General features: G+C 38.7%; 1 protein-coding gene across 2 annotated transcripts in view; it reads left to right on the forward strand.

Moving 5' to 3' along the window:
• Positions 1-25,745, forward strand: part of COL5A2 (collagen type V alpha 2 chain) — a 179,531-nt gene extending 153,786 nt beyond the window's left edge. For both annotated transcript variants that reach the window (XM_054043613.1, XM_054043612.1), the window contains exons 36-54: positions 3,778-3,831; positions 3,958-4,011; positions 5,186-5,239; positions 6,104-6,211; positions 6,314-6,367; positions 6,595-6,648; positions 7,972-8,133; positions 8,705-8,812; positions 9,962-10,069; positions 10,257-10,310; positions 10,667-10,774; positions 10,915-10,968; positions 12,275-12,382; positions 14,927-14,980; positions 16,023-16,130; positions 17,733-18,024; positions 19,127-19,314; positions 22,347-22,586; positions 24,004-25,745. In XM_054043613.1, the coding sequence (XP_053899588.1) occupies positions 3,778-3,831; positions 3,958-4,011; positions 5,186-5,239; positions 6,104-6,211; positions 6,314-6,367; positions 6,595-6,648; positions 7,972-8,133; positions 8,705-8,812; positions 9,962-10,069; positions 10,257-10,310; positions 10,667-10,774; positions 10,915-10,968; positions 12,275-12,382; positions 14,927-14,980; positions 16,023-16,130; positions 17,733-18,024; positions 19,127-19,314; positions 22,347-22,586; positions 24,004-24,150 (2,109 nt within the window). In that variant the 3' untranslated portion in view covers positions 24,151-25,745. The remainder of the gene's footprint in view (positions 1-3,777; positions 3,832-3,957; positions 4,012-5,185; positions 5,240-6,103; positions 6,212-6,313; positions 6,368-6,594; positions 6,649-7,971; positions 8,134-8,704; positions 8,813-9,961; positions 10,070-10,256; positions 10,311-10,666; positions 10,775-10,914; positions 10,969-12,274; positions 12,383-14,926; positions 14,981-16,022; positions 16,131-17,732; positions 18,025-19,126; positions 19,315-22,346; positions 22,587-24,003) is intronic.
• The last annotated feature ends 1,292 nt before the right edge of the window (positions 25,746-27,037 follow it).

Consider the following 27,037-nt stretch of genomic DNA (forward strand, 5'->3'; position numbering starts at 1 on the left):
CCATTTGATCATTGTAGTAGATACTGTGGCCATGTCAGGTAGTTTGGCATCCACAATAGGTGCCTATGGAACTGTCATGTAGATGCTTTTCTTTGTTGCAAGCTTGTGGTTGAAACCGGTCCAAAATTGAATCACCTGAGTGTTAACTATATCGACATCATCTGGAATTGGTAGGACATCACAAGGCAGTAGTTTTCACAGACACCAGGAGAGATCTTTGACAGCATTCATTTGTAGGTGATGAATTAAATTTCTCAAGTACTTTTTCATGGATGTGTTCTAGGTATTTCAAATGCTGCACACTGCATAAGAGACTCTGATTGCTCATGGAAAGTAAATTACTTTTCTTTCCCATGCTTGAGTGTTATGAACTCAAGTTAACTTGAAATAACACTTTTGCCATTGAATGGAAGGTATTCTTTCCATCAGTAATCTCTATGCTGATGTCTGTATTATCATCTCCTTCGTGGATGAGACTTGCACCAGCATGAAGTGGTACTATTCTATTTGGAATGAACTCACCTCCTTGTAGACTTTCTACTTCAGTTTTTGCAGCATGAGCATGTAGTGTGTCAATTAAATTGCAAGACCCAAACTCATGGTACAGCTGTGCAGGAAGGCTTATGTGCAAAGATGTGATAATTTTGGAACTTCTGAATACTATGTGCTCTTCATTTGAGAGGCCCCTTCCTTGAATGTCTTCTGAAGGATAATACCCATTGCTTGCTGAATGATATGCCTCTTTATCTGTTAACCAAAGGACAAACTCCTGCACCAACTGGGGCACAGAAGTAGCTGATCTCTGTAAACTGCAGTCACCTGGCTTTGGATAATATGTTCGGAGGCTTTCATTTTGGCTGTTTCAGACTGAAGGATTGAAGCAGCATTATAGAAAACCACTTGTTCATTTGAAAGCTGTTCATCAGGCTCACTCGCCACAAGAACATCCACAAAACATTTGGGTGGCCTAAGTTTCTGCTTCAGATTACTAGCAGCTTGGATAGCATCAGCTAATGTTACTGCACTTCATAAAACAGTGGCAAACTTGCCTTGTCCATGCTGTGCATGGAATGAAATTACAGAACCACAGTGTTTTTCTAATCTTGCCTGTAATTTGCTACTGGAATAGCCTGCAGTTTCTACATCTAAGGGAAGTAAGGCTTTACATCTTTTTGTAGCAGCTAGGACAGGAGAAGAGCCTTCTTGTTGTACATACAATCATTGTCTATCTCTTCAACAAGATGATAAAATGCTGTCATAAGGCGACTGTATTGTTGCAGAGTAACTAGATGGTTTTGCTTTAAGTTTTGTTTTACTCAAGTAGGAAGAAAGACATGTTGAGTGATAAACTGCATCCTTGGCAATCAAGTCTTTCATTGACTTCACTGATATTCTGCTCAACATGTCATCATCTCCTTTTTGTAGTGCTGCCTCCCTTAGGTTGGTTGCTCTCTCAAATGTTTTTATTTTATGGCATTTCTTGTCTTTCTTCTGTGTTTTTCTCAAGCAAACAATGCAACAGGACCAATCCTGGAGGACATGTTTGCTCTGGTGGCTATGGACGCAGGTGAACATGATACTCTGATCAGATTGAGAGTCTGTTTTCTTTCATGGGTTCAGTACAACTCTGAATGGCTGAATGTGCCAAATTTAACTTGCTCTTGTATTTCTGAAAGCAAGCCATGTAATAGAGTATTGGTGGCATATCATCTAAACCAGAAAACTCATCCAATAGACCCCAATACAATTTATCTTTCCTGGCCTCTGTTGCCAGAATCACAGAATTCTGTCCAGCACAGGCGGCTTTTGATAATTTTGCATTGTTTTGATTTTCTTGACAAATAACATTTTTTTCTAAGTTTGTAGAGTCCTTTTCTCCATGATGTAAGTGTTAAGAGGCTTATATCCTCCATATCGTCATATACTGTAACTTCCCAGTAGAGGTAACGTTCCTAAAGTATATTGTTAGCATTACCACTACCACCATTTTTCATTTTGTACTAGTACACAGACCATGCTAAATTAGATATCAATTAGATCTGTATGTTAGTATCAAAATTGCCATTTTTGTTTAGGGAGCCACTTTGACTGAAGCCCAGTATGAAGCTGTGTGTTGTCATCTCTAACACTGATCTGTGCATAAATATCACTGAATTAAAATCTAGTTTCTATAATATTTCAAAGCCTAGTACTGCATGCATAGGCAATTGTCTACCATGCAGACTAGATGTTACATTGTATGTACAAAAGCTTACAACTGGAGAATCTTTACATTAGGAATTTACATACCTTTTGTATCTACTCACTAAGCAGTACGAGCTGTGGGCGTGCAATCTGTTGCGACTGGTGCACAACCTTCAGTGTGGGGCTGATCTGGTTAGCAAATTTCAGTTGAAAATATAGAAAACGGTTATAAACATTTGTGAGATACTGTGACAATTAAGAATATGTCGTGTGAAAACATTTTATGTTAGTATATTGCAAAATGTTGATATTCTCCATTTTTGCCACATGTTAAACAGATTCATCATTTCTGAAAAAAAGATACCTGCCCATACAAAAACAATAAAAATCTTTTTATACATTGTCATTTGGTAGCTTTGGCCAATAAAAGCCACAATACGGTGTTGAAATGATCTTAAAAGTAAAAACTATGGTCATAGTCATGTTGTATTGTTTCTGGAACTGTGCAAAAAATGATATTTTCTCATTTTGGGTACCGTTGTTTCACCTTGTCTACAGGCTTACGACATCATTTGACAGCTCCACTTCATATCTCATCTAAACATACACAAAATAAGCTTTCAAATGATATGATGTGTTTTTTATGTTGTTTGAGTACATTAAACTCCAAAAGTATGGCCCTTTTTGGAGAATTGTTGCATGCCTATTTGGGGCAGTGATCAAGTAAGTGTGAGTATGATGAACTAACTTTTAGATCCTTCTGCTGAAACACTTTTGCAGATAGCCTGTCAGTGGAGCATTGACAATGATCAAATAGCTTTTCATTTTTAAATTTTCAGTGTACTTATGTATCACGTGACACAGATAGCAGTGCAGCATTGTGGTGTAGGGAGTTTTTATCATAGACCAATAATTTGACATTCTGCTTCCATTGAAGGAAAATCATAATTGGTGTATCTAAGTATTCATAAAGGCTGTCTATTGTTGCAGGCTCATTAAATGTAGGTAACAGATCAGTCGGGGTAGAGAAATAGCTTGAAATCAATTATCCTAAATGTCATACAAAAGGGAAAAGGAACATTTTTTAGGAGAGTTTGGTTGATAGGAATAAATGAATCTTCATAAGTAGCGGCTTTTTTTTAATTTAAAGAGTTAAGGACTTGATAACAAGGAAGTGCAGAGGTATGGAGGGCCTCTGTGCAAATGAGACAAAAGGTCTTTCTTCATGTCCTCCTAAAAAGAGAAAATAAAGACAGGACTTTTTGATCATTAGGCCTTCTTCATAAATACTATGTAAAGGAAAAAATAAAGTCAGTCCAGAGAGAGCAGGGTTTTTAAGTGTGGACTGTGTGGCTATGAAAGGGGAGATAGTAGATGTGTCTCAAAAGAACAGGGTTATTTAGGCTGCAGCTTACTTTAGGCTGCAAGTACTAAATTAAAACAAAGACCAAACAGAACTTCAGGGGTAAAGGGGAGGAATTTCAAGAATGCAAAAATGCAGAAGGAAACATTAAAATAAACTAAGTCTTGATGCCGGGAATTCTGAATCTTTACTCTTCTCACTGAAACACCTCCTATTGTTTTGTTCAACAGGGTCTTCCAGGTCCAATAGGTCCAATGGGTCCAGCAGGTCCTACTGGTGAAAAGGTAATAGGATTTTTATACAGAGCTAGTTGACATTTGAATTCTCCTAATAAAATCATGTTATTTTCATGTTTGCTGCTATTCTGATAAGTTATTTTGGAAATAACAACCTGTTAACTTTATTTAAAGGGTGAACCTGGTCCTCGAGGTTTAGTTGGCCCCCCAGGCTCCCGTGGAAATCCTGTGAGTAAACATCTCTGTCTTCTTCAGACCCAGAGTTACCAAATCTCATTAGGGGGCTGATATTTAACAGCATTTGTCATTGTTCATTGTACACGGTCTCCAGTTATTTCTCTTTCCTGCTTTTATTCTTTCATCTTCTCCTCCCCTTTTTTCCTTGCATCCTCCAAAATACTAAATGGCTCTTCAGACATAACCTGCAGTTCTTGCCTTGCTACTGTGAACCCATAAAACTAACTGTAGTTGCAGGCGTTCAGATCTCGTTTATCCGGTCATAGATGTCAGGGTAACCTGACAACTGATCTACTACAGCTTTCCTCACATCTGAAAACCTTGTGCCGTATGCTCATTATTGTAATTACATGAGCCTTTTTTAAAGCATACCCCTAACATTTGACTCTATTTATGTATGTTAAGGAGGAGGAGGGGTTAAAAGAAGTATAATAATTCCAATTATGTCATATTGTCCATTTCACATATTTCAGAGCTGGGTTATTTTGGACGATTTGGGCATTGGGGTCTGACCAGGCAGGTGTCATGGCAAAGGGGGCCTTTGCACTCCCCAGTCCCTGATCCTGCTGCGGGTTGGTTCAGCCCCCATCATAAATTAGAGCACGTCATTACAAGTATAAATTAGAGCAATGATTACACCAGCTGGGGAGTGCTGGCTCTCAGCAACATTCAGGCACTCCCCTTCTCCCTTAGCCACACATAGTAAGGAATCCTCAGCTGTGTGCTTATGGTAGCTTTACAGCCCCTTTGGTCCCATAATTTTGGAATCCCATGGTTAATGAAACCAACATCTATTTTTATTCCAGTCTAACCGAATGGAATAATAGATCACATAAAATGTATACATTAGGCCCAATTCTGCTATCAATTACACAACAACAGAGAGCTGAATTTGGCCTACTACTGAGTTATTTAGTTACATGTGTACCTCAACTGGCTATTTTGTTCGTTTTAGAAGGATGTATTTCCAAAGGTATTTTACTAAGCCTTCTTAGTTATACCACATGACTCTTCTTAAAAACCCAGTTGTGCAATTATAGTTAATATAGCATGTATAACAGGAAATTGTTGACATCCTTTCTTCTACACTGCTGTATAGATTATACTCCATACAACGAGCCTTTTATACCACCTGAAACATAACAATTCTTAATTTCTTCACCAGGGTTCCCGTGGTGAAAATGGCCCAACTGGTGCTGTTGGTTTTGCTGGTCCTCCGGTATGTGTCATATGATTCTAATCTATTTCCTTTAATCATAAACTAAATTTAAATGCTGCTTAATCACTTTTGTTTAATGGATTCTAAACCATTTGGAAATATTTCTGGAACAAAGTCAGATTTCTGTTTCAAAAAGAACTCTTCCTTCCTCCCTCCCTCCCTCTTCCCCCCCCCCCCACGATTATTTCATGTAAAATAGTGAGCCAGTAAATACCCCAGACAGTTGAAAATTATTTTGCTGACAAGATTATATCATTGTTAACTAGATTACATATATTTTTAATGTATGAAAATATTTCCTTTGAGATTAAAAAAGGAACACCATATGGCCAGGGTCTTCATGAGAATAATTGGGAGATCTGTGAGTGCAACGACCTTTCCCACAAGTCTGACACTGGTTCCTAGTGAGTTTCAGGGCACCTGGGAAATGGCCCCTTTCCTCCAAACAATTTATTGAACTTCCAGGAGAGAGAGAGGTAGGCATCAATTTCCCTTGGAAAAGAGGCAATAAAACAGGTAGTAAGAGTTTAATCCCTTAAACCTTTAGACATGTGCGACATGGAGATGAAGATTGAAGAGAAATCCTAAGGTTTTAAGAAAAGAGAGAAATATAAACTAGGTTAGAAAACTATTTTATGGAATATGGGTAACTGACTCCACAGAATTTCACATAAAACACTTCTGACCCAGTAAAGTTAGTGGCAGACTATTACAATTTACTTTTGCTGTCCCATTGAGCTACGGTGCTAGTCTATGTGCTGGACTGATTTGTTCGCCTCTTTTTTAATGGATTCCCATAGTGTATATTGACTATCAAATAGGAAAGGTTTGGTGTTCTCTAACCTGATCTGACTTTTTTCATAGGGCCCTGATGGTCAACCAGGTGTGAAAGGTGAACCTGGGGAACCTGGACAGAAAGGGGATGCTGGATCCCCGGGACCACAGGGCCTTTCTGGGTCTCCTGGCCCACCAGTAAGTAAAAAAGCAAACAAGGAAAACAATGACCTGTGTCAATTTTTCTCATTTTAAATGTTCTTTGCTGTTCATTATGGCCCATCTGTTTCCCATTTTTAGGGTCCTCATGGTGTTCCTGGTCTAAAAGGTGGTCGAGGTACTCAGGGTCCACCTGTAAGTATTTTGGCTTTTGTAAATTAGTTGGATTAAAGCAATAGCACCTTTTTACACTAGGGGCATGGGTTTAGTTTTGTTGGAAATATTTAAATCTTTCCTAATCTGAGTTGTATTGCATATTTAATAATTAGCTCAGTTGTAGTTGATTGCTCAGTGAGCTGCGAACATTTCATGTAACCAGTGCCAGATTTCTTTCTAGTGTTTATATCAAAATGTATTTCTAGGGTGCTACAGGATTCCCTGGCTCTGCTGGAAGAGTTGGACCTCCCGGACCTACTGTAAGTGAGACTTATTCTTATAGGTACATTTTAAAAAATGGTAGTTAGACACCTGAACAAATCAGAGAATCATACACATTGGAACTTGTAAAGACCTACAGTATTCATGGCCTGATCTTGTGCCCATTGAAAGTAATAGCATGCTTCCCTTGAATTCAGTGTGTGCAGGATTAGGTGGTAAGTCAAACAAAGCCTTTTAATTGTGGGCCTGATCCAATGCCTGTTGAAGTCAGTGAAAGTCTTTCAGTTTATTTCAGTGCACTTTGGATCAGGCCTTGAGATAGTAAAGCTGTTCTTGGTTGAACTGTTCACTTGCCGTGAAATTTATAAAAAAAAAAAAATCCCAAATCATGCCCCGCTTCCTTCCTTATAATTCTTGGTGTTGAGGGAATTTTCTATACGAGCAACAGGGCCTTTCTTGTGCCAGCTCATCAGTGAAATTGCTCACACAGTCCATTTTTAAAAAATGACAGAGAAGGCAAAAAGTACATCCTATGTTTAACCACAGTGTCACTGAGAAAAGTTTAAAGAATTGTGTGTAATTTCCCCCTGTTGGCTTGACAAATTAGGATCCGGCCCTGTCTGAGTGTATTAATGACAAATACCAAATTTGCTCAAGTTCATTTTGTGGTTGTCACATGCAGTGGCACAAGTGAAGTGATGTCAAAGCACATTTGTTAATATAACATATGCTCTGTATAAACAGGAATGTACTTTGCCATCCTTTGAAGAAATGTGGGGGATCCATGCACACATACAGTATTTTATGTTATCCCTCAGACCTTCCATAACATGACTGCCATTTTGGATTTTCTTCTTAAAGAGGGAAGTCCCAGGATTGATCTGATTCCTGTCATGTATAAGTCACTTTGGGCTGTTTGGGGATCAAAGGCATAACATAAATGTAAGAAATTACTTTAAAAAAATGAGAACTGATCATGTTCAATGGCATCAAAATAATTCATGTCTATGGAAAGTGAGTGAAAAATGGATACAAAATGCTATCACTGGTGTGAGTGGAGAAATTTTGAATGAATATTTGTGGAATTTTATGGCACTAATTGTCCAGCTCTAGGATGAATAATTCCTTCTTTAGAGGAGGGAATCCAAAATGGCGTGTAAGGCATGAAAGTTGGAGAACATTTGCAAGTCTTGGGAGTTCATCACACATTATTAAAGAGAAAGCACTGTGTTAGCTGTTATATGATAAAATTATGTTCGCACGCTGGTCCTTCCTTTGTACTTATTTATTTTTAGTTGATCAGAACCCAGTCCTGATTTGATCAGAAATCTATTGTAATTGGGGTCTTTTAATGTTGCTAGGGAGCTCCGGGGCCTGCTGGGCCTCTTGGGGACCCAGGAAAAGAAGGCCCTCCAGGTCTTCGTGGCGATCCAGGTGCACACGGTCGAGTGGGAGATCGAGGACCAGCTGGGCCACCTGGCGGCCCTGGAGACAAAGGAGACTCAGGGGAAGATGGGCAACCTGTAAGTGCTTTTGTCTTTATATTTGCTTTTTAGCCACGCAGCTTTTTAATGAAATTTATTGAAATGCCCAACTTTTGTACCGTCTTGAAACAAGAATAGAATCTACAAGTGCACAGCATATGTTCCATACAGAATGTAGCTTTAAATGCATTTCAACTTTCTATAGCATCTTCTGAGTTTCCACGCTCTGCTTCATGTCACCTTTTGCACCTTGCGTGCACACCTAATGCATATTTCAGATGTAAAAGAAACAACTCTTAGTGGGTCCCAGACATTCATTTTTATTCATGTTTTCTTTTAACTGGATTTTCCAATTGCATTTTAACTCCTTTGACCTTTGGAGTTAATTTTACACATTTTCCAGTCTGGACACTTTAGGCCTGATGGCAAATATAACACATCACCAACCAGTTGTGCACATTGTCATAATATTGCTTCTTGTAAAAAACAGGTTTCAATGGTGGTAACTCCTTCTAGATTAAGTTTAATTTTAGAGATTCTGCCTTATTATTATTGTTGTTATTGATTCTGAATATGATGGTAACCCTGTTATATCCTTTGTCAATTTCAGGGTCCGGATGGCCCCCCAGGTCCAGCTGGAACTACTGGTCAGAGAGGTATTGTTGGTATGCCAGGTCAGCGAGGTGAGAGAGGCATGCCTGGCCTGCCTGGCCCTGGTGTGAGTAGCAATGCAGTCAATATTTCACCTAGCAACACTGTCTGAAGTATTCTGCTCACCTTTGTGATATTATGTGCCTTCTTCCTAGCTCCTACACAGAAACAGGACAATATTAGAGGGATCTAATTATGTAAAGAATCAGTGGCATTGTGTCTACAGGTATGGTTAATAACTAAACCACACATACGTGGCATGGAGACTGCAGCCCACCAGACAAACACCTTGTCCATCTGAACTAAAGGAGAATCTTTAGTCGTAGTAAGGCTTCTGGTCAAAACGTTCCAAATCAGGCATGTCTTACTAGGCAGCAGCACCTGTAGAAATCAGACCACTCACTTAGGTGCCCAAATAAGAACTCAAGTCTGAACATTTTGACTTTTGTCTTTTAGCCCAGATACTACAGGCTAACAAGGTTGAGCAGGCTGAAATTCTGCTAAACATGGAGCAATGGGACCCATACCACGTAATTTGTAGTTACAATTGTCAATGAACTCTACAACTTCCAAAAGTTCTGGTTTTTTTCCTTGTAATATATTTTGAAAGCTTGGTGAGGGAGAAAAAAGCTTCTCCTTTAGTGTAGTGATTATTAAAGGGGATGGCATTCAAGAGAAACTTGTTTATGCAGATATACAAGCAGTTTACAATCTCAACCGGAGCTTGTCCCAAGGTTACTAATCAGAAGTTATGTTGGTCTAGAGATGGATTGTCTGATTCAATAAAGGTTCAAGCCAACAGTTGTGTTTAAGCTTCTTTAAGATATGCTGGAGGCTGGCTAGGCTCCCAATTGGTCCAACAATCTAGGGAGCGTTAGTCCACCATGGAACTTGCATAACATAACAAAGGATCTGGTTCTTTTAAAGCTCCAATCAGAAATGCTGACCTCAAAGTCGATAAAAGACTATTCCACTAGGTTGGTTGGTTAATTTTAAAAGTGCAATTAAATTGCTTAGTACTATACAACAAATCAAAAGGATATTCAAAATCTGTTAGAACACATTCTTCCATCCTGAAGTTTTGAAAGCTACAAATATTGGTAGTGCTTAAGACTGGATTCATAACCATAAAGTTTAACAACTGGTGATCTTTTCTATTGAGTTCTCTTTGTTTCATTACATTAAATGGTTGATAAGGTATTTCTTATCTTTTTAGGGAACACCAGGAAAACAGGGTTCAACGGGGCCACCAGGAGATAAAGGTCCCTCAGGGCCTATTGGCCAATCAGGTGCCAGTGGTCCAGTAGGTGAACCTGGTCCAGAAGTAAGTATTGTGGCCTAGTAACAGGCAAAAGTAACAGACTTGCTGTAATTATGGCCTAGAGTCATAGAAGTTAGAGCTGGGAAAGACCTGCTAGTTCCTAGCCCATCTTTGGGCAAATGTAACATTGTTCCCTGCAATTCACACAGTCAACTAAGCATAGTCCTATTTTTACCTTTCACACTTCTAGGGCCCTGCTGGTAATGATGGTACTCCTGGACGAGATGGAGCTGTTGGAGAACGTGTAAGAATATGTTATTAGTGTTAAGCCATTGCTGTAAATCTCTATTCTTTTCTGGGTCTGTGGCAGATTCTTTCCCTTGCATGTCTCCTAGGATTCCCCATACAGAGAGCTTGTGGTAAATCCACATTCCAGTCACAAACCAGGACTCTGATGGGCTGCAAGAGGACACAGATTTCAAAGCTGGGGAACCCTAGCTAAAACCGTCCTTCCCATGGGAGCTCACTCTTGAGAGCTGACAGCAAGAATATCCCAACTAATCGTAATCATTGTACTAAACCATAGAGATAGAAAAGTCTATTGATGTAGTCCGGTCCCATTTTTTAAATACATAGTAAGTAAATTGTGATGATTTGTAGGGGGATCGTGGTGAACCTGGACCTGCCGGTTTACCAGGTGCGCAGGGTGGCCCAGGAACTCCAGGACCAGTTGGCCCTACAGGAGAAGCAGGGCAAAGAGGTGAACCAGTAAGTAGGGACTTTATTTCAGATTTGTTTACTAGTTTCATGTATGGCTGTATTATAATTTTGGACATATTCTATGAAAAGATGTGCTATAAAGGTATGCTGCATTGCTTCCCGTAACATGTCCATGCATTTCTGTGCAGGGTTCGCGGGGTCCACTGGGTCCACCCGGTCGTGCTGGAAAACGAGGCTTGCCTGTAAGTTCTGTGCGATTGCTTTACTGTTGCCCAAACCAAATTACTTTTACATTAAAGTAATGCTACCAAAAGGGCAAGAAAAGCTAGATTTAGAAGCCTGAATAATGACTTGAGCTTTAGATAGCTGACTCCTAATGAATAGTGAACATTTTCTGAGTTATATAATCCTTTTAGATTCTCCAACTGGTTGACTATGTCAGTGCATTGTCTGTAAAACATGACTGAACAGAGGTAACAAGAATCTTCAAAGTTTCTTTACTTGCATGATGCAACAGAGAGTGGCCAAGCAGGTGGTATTTGGACCTGAATTAGGTCTAGGGTTTGTGTTTCACAGTGTGAGGCCAAATCAGGATTTGGATTCAGGTTAGAATTTTATGATGCTGAAATATTGTGTGTTGTTTTCATGAGATTTCAGACTAAAATGGCAGAAATATTACAAAATCGGCTGTTCTCATGAAACACTCCCGAAATTCAAAGGGAGTTCAAATATGAGAATCCAGTTTTGACATTTCTAATCAGAAGACATAGGTGAAGAAGGAAAAGCAGAGATTGTTTGACATTTTCTAAAAGTTCACTCTGGTTTCAAGATGTAGATTGTTCAGTATCTAAAACTTACTGAAAATTATTATAAATTTCAAATGCTGTTCTTAGGCTAGCATGAGATTTAAACTGGAAAATGTAATATTAAAAGTGTAAGCCAAAGAAATATTTTGAGTGATTTTAACCAATTTAAAAAGTTTAAAAATTTCATGATCTTGGAGTTAAATAATTATGGAACAAACTCATTTGACCATCTGGAGTTCAAATATTGTAGTCCCTATCCAGGCAAAAATCCCATTGACGTTTCAAATGTAAGTTTACCTTAATAAAGACTGAAGGAGCCTTTGGGTACTTAGCTAGTTGTGAGAAGTGAAGACACTTTCCTTCCTGATACTGAAAAAAGAGGCCGGTAGATACAAACATATGGAGATCATCTTTACTCATAACATTTCAGTCCTCTCCATAACAATGCTTCCCACTATCAAGCATGGAATGAATATTGTTATAAGTATATAATATTATATAATATCTTCACTATTCTTAGTACCAGTATTTTTGAATGTATGAAATAGATAGGTAAACAGTAAGGATTAATTTTAATGTAACCAACTCTATTTTATTTAGGTATGTGGCATTTTCTAATATGTAAACGCGGCCTGCTGCTTTCTGCCTTTAGAAGTGAACAGTGTCAGACATTAGTGTCCAGAGCAAAGTAAGGTTTGTTCTTAGTTTAGAATCCTCTATTTGACTGTTTTTGTATCTATAGGGTCCCCAAGGTCCTCGTGGTGACAAAGGTGACAATGGAGACCGAGGTGACAGGGGCCAGAAGGGTCATAGAGGTTTCACTGGTCTTCAAGGTCTTCCTGGTCCTCCTGTAAGTTGTTTTAGTTAATTAGCAAGAAAAGAAAAATATAACACATCTGTTAAGACTTTCATATTAAAAATGAACCAAAAAGGAAAATCTGCACAGTGTATTACAATAAATATGCTTTCCAGACAGCCGCTCTCTGGTACCCTGGCTGTCTGTAGTTTCCAATATATATATATATATATTATACATTGCTAATATCAATGCAATAAATTGTCAAATTTACTTCTTGTTCCCCATTCATCAAGTAGATTTATGCAAATTATAACTTCATGTTAGTCAACCTGAGCAGTCTCCATGCTGCTGCTGCTGCTGTAAGCATCAGTGTTAATATTAATGTTAGCATATCAAATACACTAGGGAGTGCACAAACATATAGAAAAACATGGTTCTCTTCCCCAAAGAACTTACCATTTAAGAAACAGTAACTTTTGTACACAACATAGAAATCTGTGTGGTCTCTGTTGATATTGGTAATTATAAATAATCTGTGATACTTGTTCCATGCACAGCCGATGCCACAGTATTTTTACTGCATTTGTTAGCAGTTCTGCTTTATCAAAATTATATAGCATGAACCAGCGTGCACCTGGCCCTGCATGTGTCAGAGGCTCGACTCTTAGTGTCCTTGTGCAGAGGCTGAGTGCAATCATAGTTCTTGTGATCAGTGAAGCAAAGCAAGCAAAGTGTTCAGCAGCTTAGATGTTGCGCACCCTCAGCTCCCCAAAATATTCCAACCCTCTCTGCCTCCTCAACAAAATTCCTTTGTCTTCTATGTATTCACCTTGTTCTGTTAGTTGCAGTCAGTGGCTCTTGTTCTTCCTTTCCAAGCATTCCTATTGAGTGTTTCTTCTAAGCTGATCCTGACCTTTCTTGTGTCCTCCTTCAGCGTCTTGAACCACCTTTTTCTGGGTCTTCCTCCTGGTCTTTGTCCTGTCATTACTAGGGGCTTGTCTCCACTTAACGTGGATCGACATTGCGGCGATCAATCAACCAGGGGTCAATTTAGCGGGTCTAGTGAAGATCCACTAAATCGACCACCGATTGCTATCCCATTGACACCGGAATGAGAAGCATAAGGTAAATCAACGGGAGAGTTTCTCCCATCAACCCAGCGCGATGTAGACACTGCAATAAGTTGACCTCAGGTTCGTCAACTCCAGCTACGTTATTCACGTAGCTGGAGTTACGTAACTTAGGTTGACTTAGCCCTGTAGTGTAGATCTGCCCTAGATCTTGTACTCTCTGGCCAACATATCCCAGGTCTCATCATCTCAACAAACCTGTGGAGCAAAGAGCATAAACTACCCTGAAATTTAAAACTCTTCTAAAAGACACTTAACTACTACCGTGATTGGTAATATATAAAACAAATAGATTAGTTAGTTCAGGTAAAATAGATGTAAGTGGGCATTGAGATTGCTCAGCATCTCAGGGGCTCAGGCAAAGGGAATGAGTATAAGATTCTTGGATTGCCAATGGCACTGAACACCAAAGAAAGGACAGATCCATGGATACCCCCATCCACCCACCCACCTGGGGTGCCCTGGCCCAGCGCCTGGGGGAGCACAGGAGCATATGCTGTGCTCTTTCAAATGGTATTGTAGTAGCTGTGCTCCTGCAGGAATTGTGCCTGTCTCATTTTCATCACCTGTATTGTAGCCAGTGACTGAAGAACCACTGTCCAGAAGTATGGGATGCTTAGTGAACCTTAAAAAAGCACACAGAAGTTCAGATGCTTCTCAACAACCTATTTGAACTCTTTAAGGTCCCTCTCATGCAAACTATGGAGTAGCATTGAGGGGAAGGATAGCTCAGTGGTTTGAGCATTGGCCTGCTCAACCAGGGTTGTGAGCCCTATCCTTGAGGGGGCCACTTAGGGATCTGGGGCAAAATCAGTACTTGGTCCTGCTAGTGAAGGCAGGGGGCTGGACTCAATGACCTTTCAGGGTCCCTTCCAGTTTTATGAGATAGGTATAGGTATATCTCCATAATAGAAGCCTGATAAGAACGGTCTTTCTCATTAAACTTTGTTCAACTTTGCAGTACTTTTTAATTTCAGCTGCAGGGTGGTATTTATGCCCTGGTCCTAGCCAAAGGCAAAAGTAAAGCAAGCAGGCAAAATAACCAAACCGAAACTTCTTCCCAATTCAGAATCACATCAGTTGGTTTTAGCTTTGGATAAAGATTCTGGCTGGTTCCTCTTTTCCTTTTATTGTTGTTATTAATATTGGACAATACCGAACTAAAGACTTTCTGTGCATGTAACCTCAGACATAATTTTGTGTATAGATTTGTACTAGTGTTAAAAACTTTACTTATCTTACTGTTGACTATTGTTTTTGTGTCACCGGAGCAAAAGAGAATAATACATTGAGACTTAAAAGTGCACAATGATTGAGAACTCAGAGGGAAATTGTTACATATGTTTCCTGGGCACATCCTGGCTCATTTTGGCAATCAGAGCTTTATAGGTTTACAAAATATTTCTTTAAAGATAATGTGATGCTCGATTTAAAATATAATAAAAATATCATTTTTTCTGCTTAGGGTCCCATTGGTGAACAAGGCAGTTCTGGGATTCCAGGTCCTTTTGGCCCTAGAGTGAGTACATTGTGTTATATATAAGAATATGGAAACAATCAACTTTCTGTTTACAGTTCACTGTTAGGCAGATGACGTTTGTTGATCTTAGCCTAAAATAACTCCATGTAATGGTTATCTTATTCTCTTTCACTCAAATAAATTCTATTGTTTAATAATTGATGTAGCAAAAGCTTTTACAGAAGTATACTGTGATATGGTGGTCCCTTCCTGGGCACCCTTTTGCGTCAGGCTATGGCATGACTGGTGTGCCTGCCTCAGTTTTCCCTTCAGAATCCCCAGTAACTCCATTCCAAGCTCTTTTGCCTCACTAATACCACTCCTTTGGTCCATTTATTACCAAAACACAGTCCACATAAGCCATAACAAAAGTCCCAAACCACAGTCCATCTCTCAAACCCCGTGCAGGTAGTCCTTCAAATCCCATATCCTGTTGCTATATCATATTGACATAGCACGTACCACGCTCCAGCTCCTTCTGTCACTCCTAGGCTCCTTGTTAGTCATCTTCTGTCTGGACAGCCACTGCACACCTCACAGCTGGAGCACAACTCCACTCTTCCTAGCAAGAACCCCCACAACCTCCCTGCTGGTGATCATCCTCACCAGGCAATCATCCCCACCAGGGGAACACTCCCATAGGCTCTCACACTCTTCCCCAGCGTCCAACCCTCCAACGTGGAGCCATCAGCAGGTAAGCCCCTGTGCTGGTCCCCTGCCTTCAGTCATTTCTGGCCCTTAGTTCTGGCTCTCCATCTTTAGAAGTCAGCAGGCATCTCCCTCTACTGTTCTCTTCAGCCGTCCTGCCTGGCTCTATGGCATAAGGCTGGGGAAATTCAGAAGTACCAGTATATGGTAAAATTCAGCTACCTTCTAAACTTCAGACAAAAAACAAGTTACTACTTTTAAATTCATTACTTTTCAAAAATCATGGGATTGCTTCAGGAGGAGATGTTGTTTATATTTAATATAAAAGGCATGTTAGCGATTGGCGAATGTGATTGTTATTAAAACCCATCTTTAATTCTCTAATTTTATTCAGGGCCCTCCAGGTCCAGTTGGTCCTTCAGGCAAAGATGGAAATCCTGGACCACATGGGCCACTGGGGCCTCCTGGTGTAAGAGGAAGTCTAGGAGAAGCAGGTCCTGAAGTAAGTTCATGGAAATTTGGGGAGATAAGCTGCCTTCTGGTATTATGATGTTAAAACTCATAGGAACACTCTATAAAATTGATCTTAGATTTATGAGTAATGCCTAATGACAGATCAGTGCTTCTTAACTACTTATAACTCCACAAATAATCTAGATGATAGGGTTTTAGCCATGACATTTGTGAACTGAAATATAATATGTTAGATGTTTCCATCAAAAGCTACTCTGGAAGTTAGAGAAAGAGAAGATGTGTTAGTTAGTTCTCTAGAATACACTTTCCAGTGAGCTATCCTGTCTAGTTCCGAATGACTCCAGAGATGGGACTTTCACCTCTTCCTTGGGGAGCCTGTTCTACACCCTCATAAATCTTGGAGAATTTCTCCTGATATTGACTCTAATTGAGTGCTTGCTCATGTCGATTACATTCTAGGTGTGTGAGTGCCCATGTACGCGACCATTGGAGATTTTTGCCTTAGCAATATCTGTAGGACCAGCTGTGGCGCCCGTTTGAGTGTCGTGCTTATGTGTCAGTATATCAGGCGCTGCCGGCCCTACACCCTCTCAGTTCCTTCTTACCTCCTTCTTACTGCACGTGGTGGTTAGTCGGAGCACTTCTCCTCCATAGCAAGGGCTAGTGGTTTCGTCTCTTCTAACTTCGAGTCTTAGGGCTTTGTAAATAGTTGTTTATAGTAGTTAGTGTTAAGTAGTTGTTAAGTGTAGTTAGGAGTTAGAAGTTAGAGTCCCAGCAGGGACTTCATCCCAGGCGGGGCATGCCCCGGGCTTCAGGGTTTAAGCCCTGTGCAGACTGTAACAGGCTTAAGTGTGTAAGTGACTTCCACAGCAGCTGCAGAATTCAGAATTTTGAGTAGAGTTTTTGTAGAGAGTAGAGAGCTTGAATATAAAACAGATCAGATATGTAGTTGAGACAGTAAGGTGGGATATCTCAGACTATTATTTCTAGTTTTACTTTCTCTCAATACTTACCTCAGTTACAAATTCACAATAACATATTAAGAAATACATTTCTTACCATAATTCCTAGACACAAAATGCATTAGATTGGTGGGCATGCTTCTTGTTGGACAATTGGAACATTAGTTTTGAACTCTGGTTAATTACTATTAAAGGGAGTTTTACAGCCAAATCTTGGTGTGCCTGTGGTGGTACCACAACATCAGATTTAGAATGAGAAGCCACAAAATTCAGATCCTAAAGCTCAAGACTCTTTATATCAAGGTTTTGGTTTGACCCATTGTAGAGTGCATTATTCATTGTTTAACACCAACAAAGGCCCATATGTAGTACAGTATCGCTATGAACATGCTAAAACGCTTTCCTGAATTTGAGGCCAAAATGTTCAGCGCTGTACAAGACAAAGTTAGAGACAGTCTAAGCCCTGAGATGTGTGGGCCTATCCTCTTATCTCTATCCTTAGAGGCAGGAGTCAGCTGTGAAGTGTTGCTCTGGAACTTCTCCTAAGTTTGAGGGTGATTGGAGCTGAGATTTGGCTAGGCTTGTCTTTTTAGTAACTATACTGTCCCATACCCCACTCTGTCTAATGAAAGGATCTTGTGTATTTCTATTACTACTTTTACTTTTAGGGTCCTCCAGGTGATCCTGGTCCCCCAGGTCCCCCAGGCCCTCCAGGTCACCTCACAGCTGCCATCGGTGACATTATGGGCCACTTTGATGACAGTATGGCAGATCCACTGCCAGAATTCACTGAAGATGAAGCAGCCCCTGATGACAACAATAAAACTGATCCAGGAGTCCATGCCACACTGAAGTCACTGAGTAGCCAGATTGAAACCATGCGCAGCCCTGATGGCTCCAAGAAACACCCAGCACGCACTTGTGATGATCTAAAGCTCTGTCATCCATCCAAGAAAAGCGGTGTGTATAAAATGCAACATTTAATAATGCAGTATCTGCACACGCTGCATTGTCCAGGTGTATTGCCATTCTGTTCTTAGGATCTCTGGGAAAACATGCATGATATAGGTTGTTTTGGTAATAGGTGTAGTTCATACCAGGCCTTTTGAATTAAGAGGCTCAAAAACCTCTTGCAAAAATGTTGTTTATTCTTCAGTATTTTATTGCATAAAGCACTTGGATATTTCACTGGAGTGTCACCCCTGTAAATGTGATCACACTGGAGTACCACCCCTGTATGTATGATCACAGTGATAAGCTGGTACATTGCATGTTTGAGGCAATAATAATTAAGCATTGAAGCTAAATGCTGCTCTTGGATGCATAATACATTCAGTTGTTAAAATAACATGGGTGCTTTACCCAGCATGATTTTGTATATCTCATTGTTCTTTGAATAGTGTGTTGGAATTACTCTAAGTTACACTGGCTCCCAGCACCCCATAAGAATTGTCTGGCAGCTAAGGATCAGCTAGGGAGAGGGCAACCCCAGCCTTTCCCCTTTTCCTGCAGCTGTGTCCCCTGTGCCAGGCTTGTCTGCTTTGTTCCATCAGAGTAGTGCCAAGGGGCTTTTTAATGGGCTTAAGCAGTGCTTAATTTGTGCCAGGACTTGCCAGGGCTGAGCCCCGGCACCTCTAGGCTTGGCATTTTATAGCCCTGGCACCTCTGAGCTTGCCATGTCAGTTATGAAAGTAAAAAAAAATGGCTTGAGCCCCGGCATCTCTTTCATTACAAATTAAGAACTGGGCTTAAGCAAAATTCTGGATCTAACTACCCCCAATTTTAAAGTGCTTAAAATACGGATCCAACTATTGTGCTTGAACTTATCTCTGGAGTGTACATTAAAACAAGTAGAGGGTTGTTACATCATGCCCAATATAGTTACACAAGTTGTTTTTTGATAAGTTAAACTGGTTAGCCATTTGAGGCATCACAATAAAAGACATTAGGTAAATGTTGAGCTTGTGTTTTGTAATATCTAGAGAGAGTCCTAATTATAACTCCCTAATTAATTCAGGAATCTTACTAATATAACAGAGATTACATTTTTTGTGTTTTGTAGGAGAATATTGGATTGACCCTAACCAAGGTTGTGTTGAAGATGCTGTAAAAGTCCACTGCAATATGGAAACTGGAGAGACTTGTATTTCTGCAAACCCATCTAGCATACCACGCAAAACATGGTGGACTAGTAGATCATCGGACCGCAAGCCTGTATGGTATGGCCTTGATATGAACAGGGGATCACAGGTAACTAAGTATATTTAAATGGGATAAGAAAGGGGTGATAAAAAATTTTAAACATTGATTTTTTTAAAAATTAAGTAAGATATTTTTATTTAAATTAAATACAGATTTGTTTTCAAAAATAAAGCCATTTAAAATTAAATTTGAATTTGACAGCCTGTGTTAAAGCCCAAACTTCTTATAATCTATTAAAATAATGGTAAGTAGTATATATTTGCTGCCAAGTTTTAAAGGAATACCTGGAACTACAGTTTGTTGAAGCACTAAACCAGCTTTTGACAACAATAGCATCTCTGTAGATGCAGAGAGAATATTTTCTTTATTTAAGTTTATTCAACTATATCAGTTCAATAACTAATTCATTCAAAGTTAAGAAAATGATTGGGAGTGGAAAACGCAGGAAAACTTGTTTTCCTCTTCCAATATATGAATTAAAAACTAGGTGTGAAAAGATGAGATCTACTAGTTTCAAATCTTGTTAGGACATAGTGATCAGAAACAATCAGTTTAATTCACTAACTGTAGATACTTCCTTTGGTTAATAAATCAGTTAGTTTTAAATACAAAACGTGTTTTGATTAACTTTTTGATAAACTTTTTTCTTATATATGTAGCACATTTAAGACCATTTTTATTTAATAAAATGAAATAAAATTCTGTTTTTCTACATTTTAATTGAATTTGAATTTCCATCCAAATAGAGCTTGATATAAATCACAAGTGAAAAACCAATCAGCTAGTAAATAAATGCATCATTCACCATTTTCTAACATAATAAAAATGTAAAAATTAAGAATATTAATAAATGTAAGTTAAGCTACATACTTGCTTAAATAAATGTGTACAGATATAGTGTATTGTCGTAGTTAGCAAAAAGCAGCACCAACTCCAGTGTGAAGGCTATATTTAGTTGCAAATCAACATGTTTTAATGATTACCAGACAATGAAAATCAACTTGTCTTTAGGAAAATAACTAAAAAATACAAATGGAAAACATGAGAAAAATCAAATATTTAAATCAAAATTTCCCACTTGTTGATTTAAATTGCTTTTATTTAATTGAATCCGCCCTGTGAGAAGGCTCTTCTCCAGATTCTTTCTTTTTGTTATTGGATATTGCCTATTATTTTGAGCAGATCATGCCATGATAAGAACTTTATAATTCTAGTAGACAGACTGTCTGATATTTAAGTTGTTACTTACTTGATTCAAATATATTGTTTACTCTTCAAAAATATAAAACTTCCTTCTGTATCCCTAATTTAGTTCCCAAAAATCTGGGTTCACAAACAAAATGTTGGAATCAGAATGCCTAATCATGCAGTCCCTATGCAGACATAACTCCTGTTGATTATGTTTAATCACAGAATCCGTGACTTCCAAAGACCTTGGTGACTTCAAAAAGCGCTGCCTGGAAGCTGCAAGGTCCCCTGCCGGCTGTGGAGGCAGGGAGCTGGGGAGGTACCCCTGCAGCTCCCAGCCACCGGGGATGGCAGGGGGGAGCCCCACGTCTCCCTGCACCACAGATGGCAGGGGGATCTGCCACTCATGGCTGCTGTGGGTGGCAAAGAGGACCCCCGCTGCAGGGAAGCTGGTGGCAGGGGGGATCCCAGCAGCTCCCAGCCACGGCAGGCGGCAGGGAGAATCCCCAGTGCTCTGGGCCACTGTGGGAGGCAGGGGGGACCCCTGCAGCTTGGAGCTACCAGTGGAGGGGGACCCCGTAGCTTCCAGCTCCCCCGCCCCAGCTGTCCAGGCTACCCATTCTGTCATGGGTATTTTTAGTAAAAGTCACAGACAGGTCACGGGCTTCCGTGAATTTTTCATTATTTCCTAAAAGTACCCATGACAAAAACTTAGCTTTAATTATGTTCACATAACATCACCATGCAAAATACCAGGCTTCCAGAATGAGCTTCAGAACTCTCACCCCCTGGGCTACTGAAGATCATGATGAAGGATTCCTGTGAAGGGCATTAAAGGCCGTAGTTGCTTTGGGTGCTAGCATCTTACAGTAGGTGTTTAGCATTTTACAGATTTGAGAATATTTAATCCATGATCTGATGCTGGAGGGGAGGTAGATTTCACCATCAAGAACAATTGTAAAAGAATATTGAATATTCTGACAACACCTTTAGGTCTGATAGGTACCCAGTACAACCTTCATAATATTCACTTGCAAACTCTAGAGACTGGTAGTTGAAAAGAAATTCCCAGACTTGACTGATTATAGCTAGCATATGTTATAAGAAGACACTGCAGATAGAGAAGATTTTCCTCACTCTGTGTATACTATCTGGTTTGTGGAAAGTATACCTTTTCCAGCCAATATTAAATTACATTTTCTGCACTACAGTCACTCAAACTATATGAATAAAATGAAAAATATATAGGAAGGGAAAAATGCAGAATATTAGCAAAATGTTGGCTGATTTTTGATTATTCACAGAGAAGAGTGCAAATAGCTAACAATGTTCTATAAAGGTCCCAAGATATGAGCATTCTTTCTGCTCCAGTCTAAGTAATGTGTTCTGATAAAATCTGTAGTTAGATTAATAAATTCAAACTTCTTTGGTTACTATTGATATTACTGAATAAAATGTATGTAAAATAAGATCCTAAAATTCCAATAAAATAGTTACATTTTTAAAATGTTTTCTATGGTTGACATTTATTATATATATTTGGCTGCTCTAGTGAGCTATTACATTTAATGTTAGAGGCATTGACCCTGCTTTGAATTTCTTCAGGTTGGACCTTTTGCCAGTTTGGAATCCTGTTAACTTTGGTAGGGATCTATTGGGATGTGCATGTGGTTCTCAGTGCAGGATCGGGGCCGTAGCTAAAAAGGTGCTATGTGTTATGGCCAACATTTTCCAAAGTGGCCTCAGTTTCTGGGTGCCTAGCTTGTAGCAAATTACTAAAGAATTCTAATGATTCTTGGACTTGCTTGTCTGGAAACCATTAATATTACTGACATCCACAAACTTTATATGAATTCATGTAACCTGAGATAATCTATCTTGTATCTTTGCAGTTTGTCTATGGAGACAGTGAGTCACCAAATACAGCTGTAACCCAAATGACCTTCCTGCGCCTTCTGTCAAAGGAAGCCTCCCAGAATATCACATACCATTGTAAGAACAGTATAGGGTACATGGATGACCAGTCTAAGAACCTGAAGAAAGCTGTAATTCTTAAGGGTGCTAATGACCTGGAGATCAAAGCAGAAGGAAACAATCGATTTAGATATACTGTCCTTCAGGACAGCTGCTCTGTAAGTTCTAACTTTTCAAAACTGATTTCATCAAGTGTTATAGAGAAAAATGACTTTAATATTTCAGATCTTTCTCAAGTTGGAAAAAACCCACAGAATTGAACATTTCTAATGTAATAATACTAGAGAAATTCTTCCTGGGTGTCAGAATAATAGGATTTACAGGTGGAAAAGACATTTTGGTCCAGATTTTCAGAGCTGGATACACACAGTTGAACTCTGAACAATTTAGAGGAATTATTACTTGTTACTATTATTATTATTATTATTATTATTATACAAGGTCTCTGTCTCTTCTTCCCTCCTTTCACTCTCCATCCCCTTTTGCTACTGTGTGTGATCAGCCAAAGAATCCAGATAAGTCCAAAATCAAATGTTTCTGTGCCAAGTAAGTAGGACCTTAGATACTGTGTACAGTTGCTAATCCTTTGGTACCTCTACTTAGATTGAATTGGAAAGGAGGGATTTTCTAGAGAGAAAGTCTACAGTGTAAATAAGAAACAGTTTAGATCATAGAAATATAGGGCTGGAAGGTTCTGAGATTGCTTAATCTGGTTACTTAATACCATAAGAGGAATTTAATCAGGCCCTGCCAATTTATCTAAATATTATTTAACCTGTTCTTTCCCTATTTTGGTATGCATTCATTTCCCCCCATTGTTAATAGTAATTGTGTTGAGTATCTGGTCTTTTTAATGAAGACTGAAGCAAAATAGGCATTAAACACCTCAGTCTTTAGATGTAATTAATCATTAGCTCTCCTTTCCCACTAAATAGCAGTGCCTTTAATCTTGTCTCCTTGAGAAACTACCAGCTCTCCTGAACGCCTTTTTTCCCTTAGATTTTCTTCCTATGGGACCTTACTTACCAGTTTCTGTGTTTGTTAAGGTTTGCATTTTTGAACTCCATTGTCCTTATTCTGCTGCTCTCGTTTCTTCGTTTCCTTAGAATCATATTTGTGCTGCTCTAAATTTCCTCCTGCACCATACCATTTTCAGCCTACGTGCCCAAATCCTGGAATTCTGTATAATTTTTTGAAATGTAAAATGAGTTTTTATTTTGGAATGAATGAGAATACGCCCCCACCATCTCCAACTTTACTTTCTGCTTGTTTCTTCACAGAAGTTTAGCCCAGTGTTTATTATAGGTAGCAGTACAGTATTAATACATCAAAAAGAAATTTGTTTCACTTTCAAAATTAATCTAATTTCATGGCAGCAATATTGCTATTTAAGATTCAAGACTGAAGCGGATGACTCAAATGGGCAAGCATTTTTTTTTATGAAAAAGCTTTAGTAAGCAATGTGCGGTACAAGAGGACATGCATTGTGCAGTAGAGGTACAGTAGGTCCATCTGGACTGTCTAATAGTATTGTTGGCTTCTGCTGGCATAACATTTCCCTCACTTGTTTTTCAGAAACGTAATGGGAACATTGGCAAGACTGTCTTTGAATACAGAACACAGAATGTGGCACGCTTACCTATCATAGATATCGCCCCAGTGGACATTGGTAATACAGACCAGGAATTTGGCATTGAGATTGGGCCGGTTTGTTTTGTGTAAAAGAAAGAGGAAAATATTAACATACCACCACCACCACCAACAACAACTAAACACAAGAACTTGGACTGATGGAAGTTAATCCTGAGACTCTTGAAGTAATGGCTGATATTGCATCAGCATTGTACATACAGTTCTTTTTAAATGCCTGGCCTCCTTCAGAATATTTATTTTACTTACAAACCTTCAGTTTTAAATGATCTAAACCAACTTTTCAGTGCAGCAGTACAATTTAAAAAGGACCAATGATTACCCTTTCAAAAAATCTGAATGATAATTGTAGGGCTTTTTTGCTCACCTTCTTTGAGTGTAATTCAAAATTTATAGGTATGCTATACAGATAGTTTAAAAGTGGAGCTTTGTAAAACTCAAAAGAAATACTTCTTTTGCTTGGATGCAGATTGAATAGCAGAAAGTAGAGCACTTTTGTGAATTCTGGATTATAATATTTGCAACCAAATATGCTTTTCCCCCAGCATGTTTAAATGAAACCTATGTTTTTCTTTCCCTGGCCAGTCACAAAAAAACCAATTTCATTAATCAAATAACGCTTTTTAAGTGAGGTCATCTTACTTGGCATTGTCCTTAGTGAAATGCTTAACTATTCTATGTAAATGTAACAGTCTACACAGAAGTGGATGGCCTTATATTTTATGAGACCTAGAAGAAATCTCTTCAGCATCATAAACTTTTATGAAATAAAAAAATTCAGGGGTAAATCTTTGAGTAGGTCTACATTTGAATTTTAAGGGTCTGTCCTTCTCCCTCCTGACAATGTACGTACATAATGACGCTTTCACTTGGAGGAGTATGTACCCTTAAATATGTCTAAAACCCAATATCCAATTGATTTATTTTAGTACTTGCATAATCTAATAAGCCATTACATATAAAATTTTATAGACAATGTCATAAGTTTGTTGTCAGCTTATGTGTGTCATCAGTCATTCACATGTGTACCAGACCAAGGGTTCAGAGACTCACTGTTGCAGAGATGACTTTTTAGTCGACAACCAGTCATGCATCACCAGTAATTTTGACCTATTGGCCCTGAATTGTCAGGGCAAATAATGATCCACCATTTCTTAGCATGAGCTACCTCATCTCTAAAAGCTGGGATGCATTTAATATTCTTGTTTTTATTTTAGATACTAAAAGGTGCTATATGCTTCTGTTATTATTCCAAGTATGGAGATAGGCAGGGCAAAAATAATAATTTTTTTAAGTAATGGTGCTAAAATGACTTCTGTAAAAGCCTGACAAAATAAAGATACTTACCACCAACATAGTTTTGAAGAGTAAAGCTGTTAGATTTCCAGTGTTTGAAAGAACAGTGTTACAGTGCATTTTATCTGTTGGTCATACACTATATGGAATGTTTTGTAATACCAACATGTTTTATTACCTGCAACGTGTGGGTACAAACATAATTCGAGGGTTTTTTTCTGTTTCTTTATTGCATTTGTGCTCTCCAATGTTTTGTTTGTCTCTTTAAATAAAAAAATAAACAGCTGAGGCTATCCCAAAAGAAAAGCCATGCACATAGCTTTATTCATGTATCTTTGCAAAGCATTTAATTAAATACATGCTTCTTGTTATGTCAGTGGTTTCCTTTTTGTAGAATTCCTTCCAACATATCCCATATCAGTTCATTGCTGGGGAAAAACAGAATTTTATAATTTTTATTGCTGTTTAAATGATTTATATGTTTGTAAAATGTGCACCTAAAATATTTTATATATTGGATTATAATGGAAATTTTGAGTGATATCCTTTTTTGTTGCACATCTCACAAGGTAGAAGTTAAATTGCACCAAATTATCATCACCTATCCTACTAAAGATGCCCAGCTAATACTCTTTGGAACTCCAGGATGTCAGAATTTTTATTCATAACTGAATAAAATATGATTATTAAATCAGTATGTCAGTTTAAATAATCTCTGATGTTATAAAATGTAATTTATAGACCATTTCCAAAGTTATATTTGCAATGATCAAGATAATCAAAAATTAATGTTCAAATCAGTCATTCCTAAATTGTAATAGTTCTAGCACTGTAAATTTTAAGTTTGTATGTGTGCACCTGTATGCAATAGATATACACAGGAAACCCCAAGAGTGTTCAGAGGTTCACATTGTGCCTACATGACAAAGGCTCAGTTCTGCGATTTTCACTAGGGCAAAACTCTTATTAAAATTTGGTTAAAGTCTACAGGATAGGCTCCTTCAGAGCTGATGGGCAATCTAATAATGGCTGAATGACTGTGGTGAACAGGGGTTAGTACATAATACTTTATCACAAATTTAGATATTGCTAATTGGTAGTAGTGTGTCATATGGTATTGTCCTGGGGTTTATTCAGTGGCATAAAATAAGGAGAAAGTAAACTAAGGATGAATCTTTTACTCTGTTTCAAGATTTAAAATACTTTTAGTCTCTGACCTTCATCCGCTGGGATAACATAATCCAGAAATAGTACACTTGTGCTTTAGATTAGATGGATTTTAGGTATATAGGGTGCATTATGACTCCCAGTGTCATAGCAAAAAGTAGTTAGCCATTCCACCTTGAATGGTCTCTTATAATATGTGCTAACTACTAATGCTAGACAATCTGTTCCACCTTGCATTTTCCTGTGACGCTGGAAGTACCTTTCCCAGACCTGAAGAAGAGCTCTGTGTGACTCAGAAGCTTGTCCAAACTTTATTAGAAGTTGGTCCAATAAAAGATATTACCTTACCCACCTTGTCTCTTGTTTTCCAAATGCCCATCTGCTACCACCTATTGATCCCAATGAGGGTGAAGCCAGGTTTCCCTTAGCAAGAGGTGATGGTAAAAAGATTATATGGCAATGCACACTTTAGATACCTCCATCCCGTAATGATGTT

This window comes from Malaclemys terrapin, chromosome 11, assembly GCF_027887155.1.
Source record: "Malaclemys terrapin pileata isolate rMalTer1 chromosome 11, rMalTer1.hap1, whole genome shotgun sequence".
Lineage (NCBI taxonomy): Eukaryota > Metazoa > Chordata > Testudines > Emydidae > Malaclemys > Malaclemys terrapin.